The sequence below is a fragment of the Chenopodium album genome, chromosome 4 (assembly GCF_948465745.1).
Source record: "Chenopodium album chromosome 4, dcCheAlbu1.1, whole genome shotgun sequence".
NCBI classification, from domain to species: domain Eukaryota; kingdom Viridiplantae; phylum Streptophyta; class Magnoliopsida; order Caryophyllales; family Amaranthaceae; genus Chenopodium; species Chenopodium album.
In genome coordinates, this window is record NC_137837.1 from 10,367,173 (window position 1) to 10,381,864 (window position 14,692).

Sequence of the window (14,692 nt, forward strand, 5' to 3'; positions counted from 1 at the left end):
GGAGCTCAATAGCTTCAATTCGTCATCTAGTTGTTACATCTTCCAGTTGTTTGCAAGTACCATTGTTGGTCGATAAGAAGGATGCTAAATTCACAAAGATGAGCTGTTCATGCTAAATTCACAACATGAGCTATTCATGCTAGATTCACAAAGATGAGCTATCCATGCTTCATGCTCAACAAATTGTTACAAGTGTATGTAAATTGTTGTTATTGAAAAGTCTATGATGACTTGCAAACGAGGTTGAGGGATCCATTTGAAAATTATTAATTGAGTGGTTGAAAAGTTAAATTACATTTGAAATATTGAATTTAAATTTTGAATGACAATTTTGAAGGGTTCATTAAATAAAGAATCCTCTTAAGCCAATTAGAGAGGAGTGTATAAGATACCTTTATACACTGAGTGTACATGTATCATCTCTCAAATTTTGTTGGTGATTTTTAACAACCCTTAAAATTTACAGAAACATTGAACTCTAATTGGCTTATTTGGTTATTGGTAATGGTAATGATTTTACAAGTAACTTTATAAAGAAGATTTCATGTCAATGCCCATGATAATGTTAATCCTTCCTTAAATACCTCACTTTCTTCGCAAATTTTCATTATTGTATCATTTACTACCGTTTTAGAAGTACTTCTGGTAATGAAATATTGCGAACAAAAACATATGTTTGTAGGTGTACTATTGATATGATAATGACCATAGGATAACTTTGCAAAATTACTTACAAATTCATTACCATTCCAACAATTTATGACTGCTTATCAAACGTGTTGTAAGTGACATATTTAATTTTATTAGAATACAAGCAACCAGGAAAAAAGTGGGGAGAACTTTGTAGACAAGAATTCTGATTCTTAGTGACATATGACATATCTAATGTTGATGTAATCGCCTAATTTGACTTTAATTTGACTTTAATTAGGGTATCAAATACTCCGTATGAAACTAATCATATGATTAAAAATTAACTAAAAAAAACTAATCATATGAAATTATGAATTATGAAATAACAAAAATATATATACTTCGTCTGATCTAAACTTTTCTAATCAAAGTCTTAAATATCAACCTATTTTCGCTCTCAATCTTTTCACTCTCAATCTTATTCATAGAAAAAAAAAACCCAAATCAATTTTGCCCTAATTTCTATCTTTTCTAATCTCAATTACTCTCACTAACCTGCATATTTGATTTTTTGATCGATCAATTCGCTAATTCACTTCTTCGAGGTGCGATTTCATCACTCAATTTGTTAACTCGTCTGCTCCTTTTCTTTAATTCCAGTATCTTAAACCCTAATTCACAATTCCAAACAGGTTTCGTCAATAAATTCCCCCAAATTCGTTAATTTTGTTGCAATGGATCTGGAAACTGAGAATCGAATTGCAGCAATTCTATTGAAAGAAGCTGCAGAAATTCGGCGGCAAGCTCAGCAAGATGGTGCGCTTGCTTATCTTCGCAATCCTACTGTTCGAGGTCGCCCTAATTCTCGCTTTCTTACTGCCACTGTTCGCGGAATCCAACAAGGTATAAACCCTCTTTCTCTCTCTTCTTTTTGTTTTCATCAATGAAGGATGATCAGTTAAATTGCTTTTCAACTTTGCTACAATTGATTGTATTTTATTTTAACAATTTGATATGTTTGACAAATTGGGTTATTGTGTTAGTTTTGATTGTGCTATTAACTTAGTATTGGTTATGTATTGAAATGCTCGTGATCCGATTATTGTTTTTCCGATGGAATTTCTGTTGTTGTTACTTTGTAGTGAAATATGGGTTGATGCTGCCTCTACGTGCTTAGGAGCGCTTCGAGGTTCAAGATGACCTTGAAATTATCATTTAGGATGCTTTTAGTGTGATAATGTGATTGGAGGTTACAGAAGGGAATGAAATTGAATCGGAGAGGGAATATTCGCTACTTTTATGGATGTGGTATTGCAATGGAATGACATTAAATTAAATTAGAAGAGTGGGGAGGGAAGTTGAGAAGGGTTATATGATGTATTACCAACTTACCATGTAATCGAGGAGGGTAATAGATGGATGGAATCAGTTATTCTCTGAAATTGTTACTATACCACTTAAACCAAACAACTTATAATGGATATAATTTAGTAATTCTGTTGCTAAATTTTTATAATCTGCGTACCAAATATTCGTCAACTTTGTATCTCTGACCAATATGTACACATAGATAACATCCGCTGTGACCAACATTAATCCTTGTGTCTCGCTTGCCTTCAACTCATTGTCAATTGCTGCATTTGCCGTCACACCCTACAACATTCCTCCTCCTTTTAAAGTAGTTTCATTTATTGCTATTCTCTTGTGATCGGATTTCATATTGTTGCATAATAGCTGAGTATATTAGTCTCTGATGTTTGTGCTGGATTTATCTCACTTATGCCTGTATGGCCATAATGTCATACTTCTACTCCTATATTGGATGGATTTTACTGCTAATGTATCATTAAACGATTGAGAGATTGAAAAGTTTCTTATTGGGTTCAAGCACTTATGCTCTTGAGTTTTGTTTGTCTCTTCTTTGGATCATAGATTAGAAATTTGTTTGGTTCAGTGTACTTGAAGGGTCCATGTTTAATCAATCAATAATCAATAACATAATAACCTGACGATTAAATTTATTCTTTTACTTCAACCATTGACAACTGATGATGAATGTGAATCAAACAAATGTATTTTTTTTACTAGACATCATTTGGAGTTACTGAGTTGGGTTGTGTTGTGGACTCCAAGTCTATTTTACTTAAAATACAATGAAATAAATTAGATGAATGAAAAATAATAATTGTAAAATGATTAGTGATTAACTACCTTTGTTCATCATTCTACTTAATTTATATTTTATTCAATTTAATTATTTTATATACTGTATTACTTTTTGTTATTCATAAATTAAATAGGTCTCCGATAATTTGTTCAATATCTTTGATAAATTTTAATCATATTTTGTTTGTTATATATAATTGGGTTATTAATGTATAAGCTGTTTAATTTTGGACTTATCGTGCGTGGCACGGGTCCTAAACTAATTTGTAAATATGTATATGCTTACATCTTTCTGTAGCTGAGAAATTTGGTATAGTTCTATTTGTCATGAATATTTGTAGATAGATTTAACTATTAGATAACCATTTGTTTACATATTCAATTGACGGCTTAGAGCTTAGAACTGTTAATGTTATTCTGACAGTTAATCGGGCTGTGGAGGTAAATGAAATGTGGCGGGTTCGGCAGAAGGAGAAAGAGCTGGATGATAGGCTTAAAGATAGGTCAAGGGATTATTACAGACACAGTAGCAGAGATGAAAAAAGAGATTTGGCTGGAAGCCAGAGCAAGAGGCATAGTTCAAATTCGTCATGCTCATCAAGCAAAAGATCATATGAAGATTACTCTAAAGAAGACGAAGACAAAGACGAAGACGAAGGCTTGAAGGATGAAGAGATTGAGGAGTTTCTGCACTCAAGGTCTTATATCCAGCTCCTGCATTCAACTTGCTTTTTTCTCCATATGTTTCTTAGTTCCTACCCCATTTTCCCCAACTGTGTGATAGTAATAGCACTCGTTAAATGAAATACTTTATTTGCGATGCTTCCTTCTCTTTTCAATATCGAGAGAGAGAGAGAGAGAGAGAGAGAGAGAGAGGGGGGGGGGGGGGGGGTTCTTTACTGCCTTCTTATTACTTTTTTTCTTTTCCTTTTCATAGCAGGCTTGACCTGTCCTATTTTAAAATTTCTATTCTATGCTTTAAAACAGATTCTAGCAAATCTTACATTTTCATTCTGTTCTGAAATGTCAGAATTACTGTATGCTGACGCTGCCCCTGTTATAGTTGCATATTCTCAACCATAAAAAGAGGACATATCTCCAAATAACTACTCCATATCTTTTTTGCTACTTCTTTTGAGAGTCTGACGCTGTAGATTTATGCTATTAGGAATTTGTGAATTGCAGAAAGTGAAGTAAAATTATAACTACTTCATCTATGAAGTATACAAATGTGTCTATGTGATGACTTATACTTTGCAGAGTATACTTCACTTTTCTTTTTTCAATAATGCTAAAATTTTTTGTTTTACATTTCTCATGGAATTTATGTTTGTCATCATTAATAGTGTATACTTTGTATCACAAGTATGTATTGTTGTCCTTTGGGGGATTTTGAATTTCATTTTTCATCTGTTGTTTGCGACATATCTTCTCTTGGATTTTTAAAAAAAAAAAATTATCTTTTTTAACATGGCGTCAGGACCTCCAATCTCCCCCCCCCCCTTCCCCCCCAAATATGATACATTTGGATCGGAATTCATTAATTATTTACTCTTATGATGAGATGTGTCAAATTACTAACCAGGGTTTCTGTTGATGGCAGGGTGAAGCGTGGTAGGGGTTCTATAGGGTCAAGGATGGATGAAACTGGTCCTTTTCTTCCCCGTTCTTCAGAATCTCCAGATGGTGTGGCCACTGACTATAGCAAGGATGAGAGGCGTCATAAGGCTGTTCTTGGTCCAGAGAAGCCCTCATCTTGGAAACATTGTGAATCTTCTGATGAATCATCTGACGAATCATCTGACAATCATGAGCAAAAGAAAAAGAGATCCAAGAAGACTAGTTCAGGAGGATCAAAAAAGAAACACTCCAAGAAGCATAAATCAAAAGAGAAGTCAAGGGATAAGAAAAGGAGAAAGAAGGACAAACGACATAAACACTAACTAATATAAACTGCAACTCTTGAATTTATATCGAGGGTTCAATTCTCTTTGATGTTCATATATCATGTTCCTATTAACAATTGAACAATGATTCTCGATTCCTGGCATGCACGATGTTACAAGTGTACTTTTTTTTTATTTTGGTGTTCCATTGTATGTAATTATGTAGATGCAGTGGATACCAAAAAGTATCAATGTAATAAGCAGCAGCTGGTTTTTGTACAATTTTTTGTTAATATAATGAGTTTGATATTGGCTACCTTACTATTCTTGGCATAATTAATCTGCCAATTAAACCTCTGGTAGCAAAAGTTCATTAATGAGCATTAACATGGATTATCCTCTTTATCTTGGTCAAGTTTTGAAATTTTGTAGAAAATACCATTAACAGATATTATATTGATTTTAACTAGCATTAACTGTTTATCACCAAAATCCTCTTTATCACCAATTAAACCTCTGGTAGCAACATTTCATTAACGAGTAAAATTTACAAGTAATTATTTTCGTACCAACACATATATAGAGTTTATATTGATTTTAACTGAAAATCATTTTTACTAATGGTTTTAATAAACTTTTTCTAGAGTTATTACCCTACTCTTTTACGAGGAAATACATCACCGTTATATACAAACAAAATTGCATAATAACCTTTTGTACTATTAAAAGTCTTATTAGTACTACTACGGTTCAGTAAACCTGTATTGCTCTCAGGGGTACTCTTAAAATGTCATTATTTATTGCCATTGCTATGTACTCCGTATTTGTTTGTGCCTAACAGTGAGCCATTTGAAAGTGCTCCTCTTTTACCGTAGCTTAAAGCCTCTTAATAAAAGTATTTTTTTTTTTTTTTTTTTTGTTGGTGTTTAGAGAGCCATAAGGGCGGGGGTGAGAATCGATCCCGGAATTTCCTGAAACCGGGACGGAAGCTCGAACCACTCGAGCTTGAGAGTTATGAGACTATCACTATCCTTTCTCAATTCTCACACGTTATCATCCAAATCCGACTCAATCTGTCATCCATCCAACTCGACCCGATTCATGATCCATTCGGGTGAGTGAGTTACTGAGTTTGGTGACCGGAACCCGAAAACCTTTACCACACAAGGTAAGAACTGGGAAGAGAAGTCTACACTAGCATTAACAGAGAAAGCGACACCCAAAATCACAACAAAAATTTGGTGATAAAATCTCAGAAACACCACCACCATGTTTGTCATTCACAGGATGGCGACCACCACACCCATTACTTTCTCTCTCCTCTCTAACTCCCTTCGATTTCTCACTAAACCCTCTTCTCCTTTCACTTCTTCCCTCAAAAATGGCTTCTCAATCTCCCCTAAAATCTCTGCCAAAAAGCTTGCATCTTTCTCTTCATACATTCCTAGAGGAGGGTTTTGTATTTCTTCTGCTGTTGCTTCTCCTGATTCAATGGAGACCGTAATTAATGAGGATGAGAAGAAATTGGAGGAGGGAAGTTTTTCTGAGGTTAGAATTAAACTTCCCACTAATGAATCGTCTGAAAAGCTCTTGAGGGTTCGTCATACGGTACGTTTTTCAATGATTTAATTGCTTTTGATGTTTTTCTTGTTTTTGTGCTCTTGTTGAAGTTTAATTTGGGAAGAAGTTATTGAAATTTGAAATGGGTGTTTCTTGTTTATATTTGATTTGTGATGAAGATGTTGAAATTTGAATTGGATTGATGATTGAGTTTTGGAAACTTAATTTGGTTTGGTTTGTGAAGGAAAGGTTGAAACTTGAATTGGGTATATAATGCTGTACAATGTTGACTGCTGAATTTGTTTATTAGTGTTGTTATCTGAATTTTTGGTGGATTACTTTTGGAAGCTTGAAATGAGTAGATTGTGTTTAGGGGATGAAAGAGTATGTTCAGCTTGTGGTTCGAGTTTTGGATACCGTTCGAGTTTCTTACTTTCTTGGTTTTGACTGCCTAGTGAATATGTTGGGATTTTTATTCATATTTTAGTGCTCAATTGGATGTGTATAAGGAAGAAGGGGGCTAATATGAAGTGGGGTATTGTCTAGCAAGTTAGCTTTGATCAATTGATTGAGAAATTAAGTCTTGCCTGGACTTTGGTGGAAAGTTGCATTTGCTATGGGTGTAATGTTGGAAATTTTCGAGGTAGAGGTTGCTTATGGAAAATGGCTTTAATTAGAGTTCTTGTTTGCCGTCTGAAATGGAGTATAGCTGATAAGAAAACTGCAGATATCTATGAGTCTCCTTTATATTTAGCATCACCCCATCAGAGTCATGTGAATAATAATATGCGGAGTAGTTGACTCGATACGAGGCTATGACTGCTTAGTTTCATTGTGATAGAATTTGGCTTTAATAGTTTGTTTGATGGATGCAACATTCATGACAAGAATTGTTATTAAGTGTTTGCTCTGGTATTTTGTTCCTCATGCTTTTAATACTGCGTGCCAATAAGGAAAATAGGAAATATTTCTGTGTTTGTGAATATTGTGCTACAGCTGCTGCTCACTTTACCTTCCTCACAGTCTTCTGTAGGAGTCTTTTGAATTGTATATGATTGATTGGTATGCTATAGTGGTACTCTGAATTGCAAAGGAACTTGTAAGCTTTTAATTTGGTGGCTCTCTTGTTTGTAAATATTGATTAGTGTGAAAGGTCAGTGCTTGATGGGATGTGTACAGACTATTGTTTCCACTTCTTGTTTCCCTCCTGCAACTGATATGAATGATGTTGTTTTGAATTGTAAGACACTTGGTTCGTGCTCAATTATAACTTGACAGAGATCTAATCTCAAGTAATTGTAGGGGATTGGTTCTTGGTTCTTGTTTCTCATGATCTTGGAATCTTGGACCCTTGTTCCTTAATGGGTTTAAATGAAGTTAATTGCGTAACAGAGATATGTTGTTACTTATTATTATTATTTTATCAATTTTATAGAGGTATATTCATTTGGTGATTGATATGTTGGTTAAATTTACTGGTTTATTTGGAGTAACACTGGTAACTTGCTTGCAGTGTGCACATGTGATGGCCATGGCTGTTCAGAAGCTGTACCCAAATGCCAAAGTTACCATTGGACCGTGGATAGATAATGGATTTTATTATGATTTCGATATGGAACCTATTACTGATAAAGACCTGAAGAAAATCAAGAAAGAGATGGTCAGTGAAAACTATCAGCCAAACTCTAAATAATTAAACTTTACTAGCTGGGTGAAATATTTATTAGTGTATGGTTTCATGGTACAGAATTTATTTCTTACATCATCTGTAGGACCGCATTATTAGTCGAAACTTACCACTAGTCAGAGAAGAGGTTTCACGAGATGAAGCCCAGAGGAGAATAATGGCTCAGAATGAACCTTACAAATTGGAGATTTTGGACAGCATAAAAGAAGAACCCATAACAATTTATCACATAGGTAAGGGTTTGGGAAAAAATATGTGCTTCCATGCACTTTTTTTTTTTTTTTTGAAGGATGTGCTTCCATGCACTTTAACCTCTTATTGTTTGCTGTGAAGTTTGCTCTTGCAAATGACTGATTCTTAGCTACCTGATGCACTTGTATCCATAATTTATTTTTTTTTGATCTTTGAAATTGACAGTATAATTCCATGCTTCTGCTGTCTGTGCTTGTAGACTATTGTCTTATGCCACTGCTTCTGCATGATTTACTTCTGCTGAGACCTTTAGCCCTTATAAAATTACCAACAAGAGCTGTTCATTAGGATTTCATTGGCTAGTCAGAATGAATTTTAATTGCTATGGTGCAAATTAAAGCTAATGATGGAATTGTTAAAGTCAAAATTGAGCAAACATGATTTTTCAAAGTATTCTATCGTTTTCCAATTTTGAAGTTGTGTAATTTAAGTATTTGAGATACCTTGCTTAATACAATGTTATTTCGTTTACATTTTCTATTGTTTTAGCACTATGAAATTCATGCTATTGTTATTTTTGTTACTCTGTTTTTTCCTGGTTTTCTATTGATTCACTCTATGTACTTGTAGGGGATGAATGGTGGGATCTTTGTGCTGGGCCCCATGTTGATACTACTGGAACTATTAATAGGAGAGCCATTGAACTTGAATCTGTTGCTGGTGCTTACTGGAGAGGAGATGTAAACAGGCCAATGCTACAAAGGATTTATGGCACAGCATGGGAAAATGAAGAACAGCTGAAAGCTTACCTTCATTTCAAAGCAGAAGCTCTACGGCGGGATCACAGGCGTCTTGGCCAAGAACTTGACCTGTTTTCCATAGAGGTATCTTATATCTAAACTTTTATGCTTTGTTAAAAGTGCTTAGTATTATAGAGCCCATTCAATACCCTTTTTATATCCCCCACACTCATCATTTTTTTGTCACAAAAAGATTCTGCCCTGTTCATGTAGACTTGTAGATCCACAAAGAAAGCTTTGTTTCTTTTCCAAATAGATGCAATTGAAAACTTAGAATATTATTTCAATTTCATAGTTCCTTATTGCTTGCTAAATCCCATATCATCTTTGAGTTTGCTACTATTGCTAGTGAGGGGCATCTGGCTTTAAGACATAGCTGAGGTTTATAAAAGTATTAACAGTTCATGCTTGGTCCTTTTAACTAAATAATTGCTTTGGAGTTCATGCAGAGTATGTCTTTATGAGGCTTGTTACTTATTTTTGTTGAATCAGATCAAATCAGACAATGCTTGGTCTTTAATTTCTTTTTTATTTATTTATTTATTTATTTATTTATTTTTATTTATTTATTTATTTTTTTATTACCAAGTATCTTTAATTCTGTATTACATCCGTTGTCCCCAAATAAAAGTCCCATTTTATGCACAAAACTTCTCCTCAAATGAAAGTCTGATTTCACTTTTATCTATTTCTTTATTCACTTGTAATCATCCGAACCCCACTTGGCCCACTATATTTTTATTATTATATTTAATCTAATCAACCGAACCCCAATATCTTGTTTTTTATATTTTCATGTAATCAACCTAACCACACTATCTTATTTTTTCTATTCACCTTGTAAAAACTTGTGCAAAAGGCATATGAGACTTTTATTTGGAGACAGAGGGAGTAGTAAATATTATCAAAATTAGATGGAATACTTACATTAAGATGAATCTAGCAAGAATGCCAAGAACCCATTATAATGTTCTGTCTAATTATAAACTAATGTAAACAGTCAAAGTTATATCATATAGAGTTTAGGCCAACCAAATCAGAAGAAAGATTTAGAGTCCAGAACTTCAATTAGACCAGCACCCTTTTCCTAGTGAAATGAGCAAACCTTAAGTGTTAGTTGTGTACTGTATACGAATTGATTTTGATTCCCAAGTTGCTTGATAGTTATGAATCATAGTACTATGAAATTCCTTAATTCATGTTTTCATATAACTGGCTGCTCTCTTGTCTCCTGGTAGAATATGAGTTTTTTATTTTTAATTTTTTCCAGTGTGCCTTCTGATGACACGGCATCTCTCCCATCACAGTCAATGATTATGATAAACTTATAATTATATGGTGTACTGGAATTTTTATGTTTCTTCTATATATAATTTCTATAGATCAACAATTACAACAGATGAGTTTCCGTGGACTCCTAGGCGAAATTTGTTTGTAAGTGTTAAATGAAGAAAATATGAGATGCTTGTGGTGAGGAGAGAGATTGAGAGAAATGACAACTTAAAATGGAAAGAAAACATTTGTTGCAAATAATAGGAAACATCCATTTTTGACAAATGTTGCAAATAATATAAAGCGGAGGTAGTATTTTTAAATTCAGTTTCAATAAGGAATAAGAAAATATGTTTTATATACAGGAAGATGCTGGAGGAGGCTTGGTTTTTTGGCATCCAAAAGGGGCCATCGTGAGGCACATTATTGAAGATACATGGAAAAAATTGCACATTGAACGTGGATACAGTCTGCTTTACACTCCTCATGTTGCAAAGGCAGATCTATGGAAGATAAGTGGTCACCTTGATTTCTACAAGGAGAATATGTTTGAACAAATGAATATTGAGGATGAGCTTTATCAACTACGACCAATGAATTGCCCTTACCATATTTTGGTGTACAAAAGAAAAATGCACTCTTATCGAGATTTTCCAATTAGGGTTGCAGAGCTGGGAACAGTATACAGATATGAGTTGTCTGGGAGCCTGCATGGCCTCTTCCGTGTTAGAGGTTTCACTCAGGTACGAAACTTCTGTGACTTTCACATAAATTCTCTCTTTTCTGAAGATACAGAAACATATATACTCCGTAGTAGATTCATGTGCTGTAGTAAATTTTTTTATTTTTTGATAATTTATTTTACAATATCAGAAGTTCTTAGAAGGCCATTGTATTTCTTTTCTCCAATTATTTGTACTTATCATCGTAAGATAAGTTGGCTAGGGTATCCTAATAGTTACTTGGTTAAGTTTGATATTACGGAGTATCAGAATAGCCTGTATTTTTGGTTTTTGATCAGAATATATTTCTCCTTGTTTTCTGTTTTTCTGTTCTGAGCTGCTATTATATTCTATATTTGCATCGAAAATTATTTAAAATACTCCACAAGAGAGGCACCATATTTTGTCTATATCTATCATTCTGAAGCTGTCTCAAACTGATGGCTGAAGTTTCCAAACCCTTGGCTCTTTACTTTTCATAAATTATTTTCGAAATTGTTTTTGGGTTTCATGCTTCTTTTCTTCTAAAGATTAATTATATCACAAAGGTATGTAATATACTATATAATTGTCTATTAATCAATTTCTATATCTCTGTGCCTATCATGGACTTTAACTGATTAGAAAATTGTCATTCAGAGGTTTTGAGTACAAGACTAACTGTTCTTCAACGATTGTAGGATGATGCACATATATTTTGTTTAGAGGACCAAATTAAAGACGAAATACGGGGGGTTCTCGATCTTACAGAGCAAATACTGCTTCAGTTTGGCTTTCACCAATACGAAGTGAATCTATCTACGAGGCCAGAAAAAGCTGTGGGAAGTGATGATATATGGGAAAAGGCCACATTGGCTTTAAAAGAAGCTTTAGATGATAAAGGTTGGGGCTATGAAATTGATGAAGGTGGGGGTGCCTTTTATGGCCCAAAGATTGATCTCAAAATTGAAGATGCACTTGGTAGAAAATGGCAATGCTCGACAATTCAGGTAAACCAAGTAAATAATTTATCACAGAACAAATGAGGGAAATTATTCTGGCAACTTCCGTCTTGTCTAGCATGAGATAAAAAACTATGTATGCTTCTTGTGTTTCTTTCACTTATTGTGACCGAATCTTGACTGTTTACTTTTCTCACTAAAAATTTATGGTGTATTTTTTTCTTTACAAAATTCTTGTTACTATATTTTAATACATATGGAATATGATACGAAAAGCTGAATAGAGTGTGAATATGAAATTCCAATTGAGCTTTTTTGTTCACTAACTGAGATATGATCTATGCTGGATATCTCAGGTTGATTTTAATTTGCCCGAGAGATTCGATATAACATATGTAGACTCCAATTCTGAGAAAAAAAGACCCATCATGATTCACAGAGCCGTGCTTGGATCCTTGGAGAGATTCTTTGGTGTTCTTATAGAGCATTATGCTGGGGATTTCCCATTATGGCTCTCTCCTATACAAGCTCGGGTCCTGCCTGTGACCGACACACAGGTTAGAACTCGAAATTGTACAATATCAATGCCAAGAGCATATATGCATTTTTCTATGGTAGTTATAAACTTATAATTGACGTATATTCTTAACATAACAATGCTTGTTTCTACAGCTTGAATACTCTCGCGAGGTTGTCAACAAACTCAAGGCAAATGGCATACGCGCTGAAGTTTGCCATGGTGAGCGCCTGCCTAAGCTCATCAGAACTTCAGAAAAGCAGAGAATCCCGTTAATGGCTGTCGTTGGCCCCAGAGAGCTGGAGACCCAATCAGTTACTGTCAGATCCAGATTTGGCGGAGAACTGGGCACTATGCCAGTTGACGACTTCACCTGCAGAATTAAGAAAGCTGTTGAGGACAGAGGCTCATTCTGACATACTTTGCTCAAGTTTTCAGAAGATCAATTAAGATTGAAATCTTTTTATTCACAAGAATTACAACACTGATACGGAGTAATACACATAGACTTTAGATTACTGAAGATTTATCTGCTGAAATTATGATTACAGAACGAAATTCTCTTCTTGTAATCATATTTCTTTGGCAGCAGATAGTTTGTTTTATTTATTTATTTAATTTGATTATGATGTAGTAAGAAGTTTTTAAAATAGTCATTATGAAAATTTGATGATAAAAAACTACTCTAAATAAATAATAATAATAATAATAATAAAAGAAGATGGGTTATCTTTATACTTTATTCTTTAGTTGTGCTTGGGTTGTGTATGCATTTATCTCTCTGGATGAGTGATCAAAAGGTAGTCCACAAAAACTATTAAACTTTAGTATACTGTATACGGCCAATGGAGTACATATGCTGTTATCAATCTCAATGGAGCATTTATGCTCTTATCTATTATAATTAATTAAAAATTATTGCCGATTTGTTTATCGCATTCAGAATCTTTTAAGAGAGAAGATTTAACTATAAATGTTCATAAATTAATCAAGAAAAATATACTCGTATAGGATTTTTTTTTTTTTTTTGGTGTCAGATAAATAGTTTCAAAATATTAGCAAAATATAATATTTTTTTGTATTGCGTATTCGAAAATATTGTGCTCAAACATATATGTGCATGCACTCAATTTTTTTCGCAAAAAAAGCTAAATGAGACAAATATGAAGTAAAAATTAGTGTAAAAACAAATATATGGAAATTGTTGCAGTTGGGAAAAAAAAAAAAAGGGTTACATGATTTTTTTTTTTTTTTTTTTTTTTTTTTTTTTTTTTTTTTTTGTGAAAAGCAAAGGTGGTTATAGTGTAAAGGGTTTATTTGAGTTAAGTGTTTAGAGTTTTAGGGTGGTTAGTTTACAAAAAAAAAATACATTATGTATTAATTCTAGTCTAGTTTAATTTATGTGACAATCTTTGATGGTTTGAATGAGTATTAAATAATAATAATAATAATAATAATAATAATAATAATAATTAAAAAAAAAAAGATAAGAGAATCTAGATATGATATGATATGTACTCCATTTAGTGTTGAAGTGTTGACCACTAACATTATATAAAGCATAAGATAATTAACTCTGCCATTGCCATCCTTAATAATCCATCAATGGAGATAAACCCTACAAAAATCATCCTCAGGCCATTCAAAATCACAGATGTTGATGATTTCATATTATGGGCAGGTGATGATGAAGTCATGAAACATTTGGTCACGTGGAAAACCATCACTTCCAAGGAAGAAGCCTTGACTTTTATCAAGGATGTTTGCATACCACACCCTTGGAGGAGGTCCATTTGTATCGATGATCGATCGATAGGGATGATCTCGATACACCCTGGCTCGGACGATGATAGATGCCGGGCACACGTAGGGTATGCAGTGTCTAGGGTGCATTGGAACAAAGGGATTGCTTCAAGAGCTTTGAAGATGGGTATGAATCAGGCTGTTAAGGATTACCCTGAATTGGTTAGGCTGCAAACTTTGGTTAGTGTGGAAAATAAGGCTTCTCAAAGGGTTTTAGAAAAGTGTGGTTTTCTTAAGGAAGGATGTTTGAGGAAATACAGCTATGTTAAGGGACAAATTAAAGATGTTTTTATCTATGGTATTCTGTCAACAGAATTTCCATCAGCTGATCAATGATAAACTATTTAGAGTCTGATTTTTTTTTATTTAGTTCTTCAACATTTGTTAACGTATCATCAGTTTCTGTTTTATTTGGTATGTTGTATCTGATAAATACTCATCAATAATACGAAGTACTATAGCTAACTTATCAGTTTCACTTTCCTAGCTTGGCAAACATATCGGTTTGACATA

At 33.7% G+C, this 14,692-nt stretch overlaps 3 protein-coding genes across 4 annotated transcripts; all 3 read left to right on the forward strand.

Moving 5' to 3' along the window:
* Positions 1-1,005: 1,005 nt before the first annotated feature.
* LOC145626652 (uncharacterized) lies at positions 1,006-5,001 on the forward strand. Of its 2 annotated transcripts, XM_081679120.1 has the most exons (4): positions 1,006-1,238; positions 1,326-1,536; positions 3,224-3,497; positions 4,403-5,001. In XM_081679120.1, the coding sequence occupies exons 2-4, from the start codon at positions 1,368-1,370 to the stop codon at positions 4,740-4,742; spliced, it is 783 nt and encodes a 260-aa protein (XP_081535246.1). In that variant the 5' UTR covers positions 1,006-1,238; positions 1,326-1,367; the 3' UTR covers positions 4,743-5,001. The 2 variants fall into 2 exon arrangements, with proteins under 2 accessions (XP_081535246.1, XP_081535247.1); XM_081679121.1 differs by having other exon boundaries at positions 1,006-1,536; positions 3,241-3,497.
* A 910-nt stretch (positions 5,002-5,911) lies between these two features.
* Positions 5,912-13,009, forward strand: LOC145628880 (threonine--tRNA ligase, chloroplastic/mitochondrial 2-like). The gene is made up of 8 exons (XM_081681310.1): positions 5,912-6,293; positions 7,759-7,905; positions 8,018-8,165; positions 8,755-9,008; positions 10,562-10,939; positions 11,599-11,907; positions 12,216-12,416; positions 12,532-13,009. Exons 1-8 carry the CDS (start codon positions 5,955-5,957, stop codon positions 12,790-12,792), a joined length of 2,037 nt encoding a protein of 678 aa, XP_081537436.1. The 5' UTR covers positions 5,912-5,954; the 3' UTR covers positions 12,793-13,009.
* An 828-nt stretch (positions 13,010-13,837) lies between these two features.
* LOC145626653 (uncharacterized) lies at positions 13,838-14,661 on the forward strand. Its single transcript, XM_081679122.1, has one exon. It carries the CDS (start codon positions 13,982-13,984, stop codon positions 14,513-14,515), a length of 534 nt encoding a protein of 177 aa, XP_081535248.1. The 5' UTR covers positions 13,838-13,981; the 3' UTR covers positions 14,516-14,661.
* Positions 14,662-14,692: the final 31 nt, after the last annotated feature.

Excerpts from the sequence above, each read along its gene's own strand:
- LOC145626653 (XM_081679122.1), top strand. The coding sequence starts at position 13,982 with ATGGAGATAAACCCTACAAAAATCATCCTCAGGCCATTCAAAATCACA.
- LOC145626652 (XM_081679120.1), top strand. The coding sequence starts at position 1,368 with ATGGATCTGGAAACTGAGAATCGAATTGCAGCAATTCTATTGAAAGAA. Across the intron at positions 1,537-3,223 it reads TGTTCGCGGAATCCAACAAG|TTAATCGGGCTGTGGAGGTA; the intron begins GTATAAACCCTC and ends TTATTCTGACAG. Across the intron at positions 3,498-4,402 it reads GAGGAGTTTCTGCACTCAAG|GGTGAAGCGTGGTAGGGGTT; the intron begins GTCTTATATCCA and ends TGTTGATGGCAG.
- LOC145628880 (XM_081681310.1), top strand. The coding sequence starts at position 5,955 with ATGTTTGTCATTCACAGGATGGCGACCACCACACCCATTACTTTCTCT. Across the intron at positions 9,009-10,561 it reads TTGACCTGTTTTCCATAGAG|GAAGATGCTGGAGGAGGCTT; the intron begins GTATCTTATATC and ends TTTTATATACAG. Across the intron at positions 11,908-12,215 it reads GGCAATGCTCGACAATTCAG|GTTGATTTTAATTTGCCCGA; the intron begins GTAAACCAAGTA and ends TGGATATCTCAG.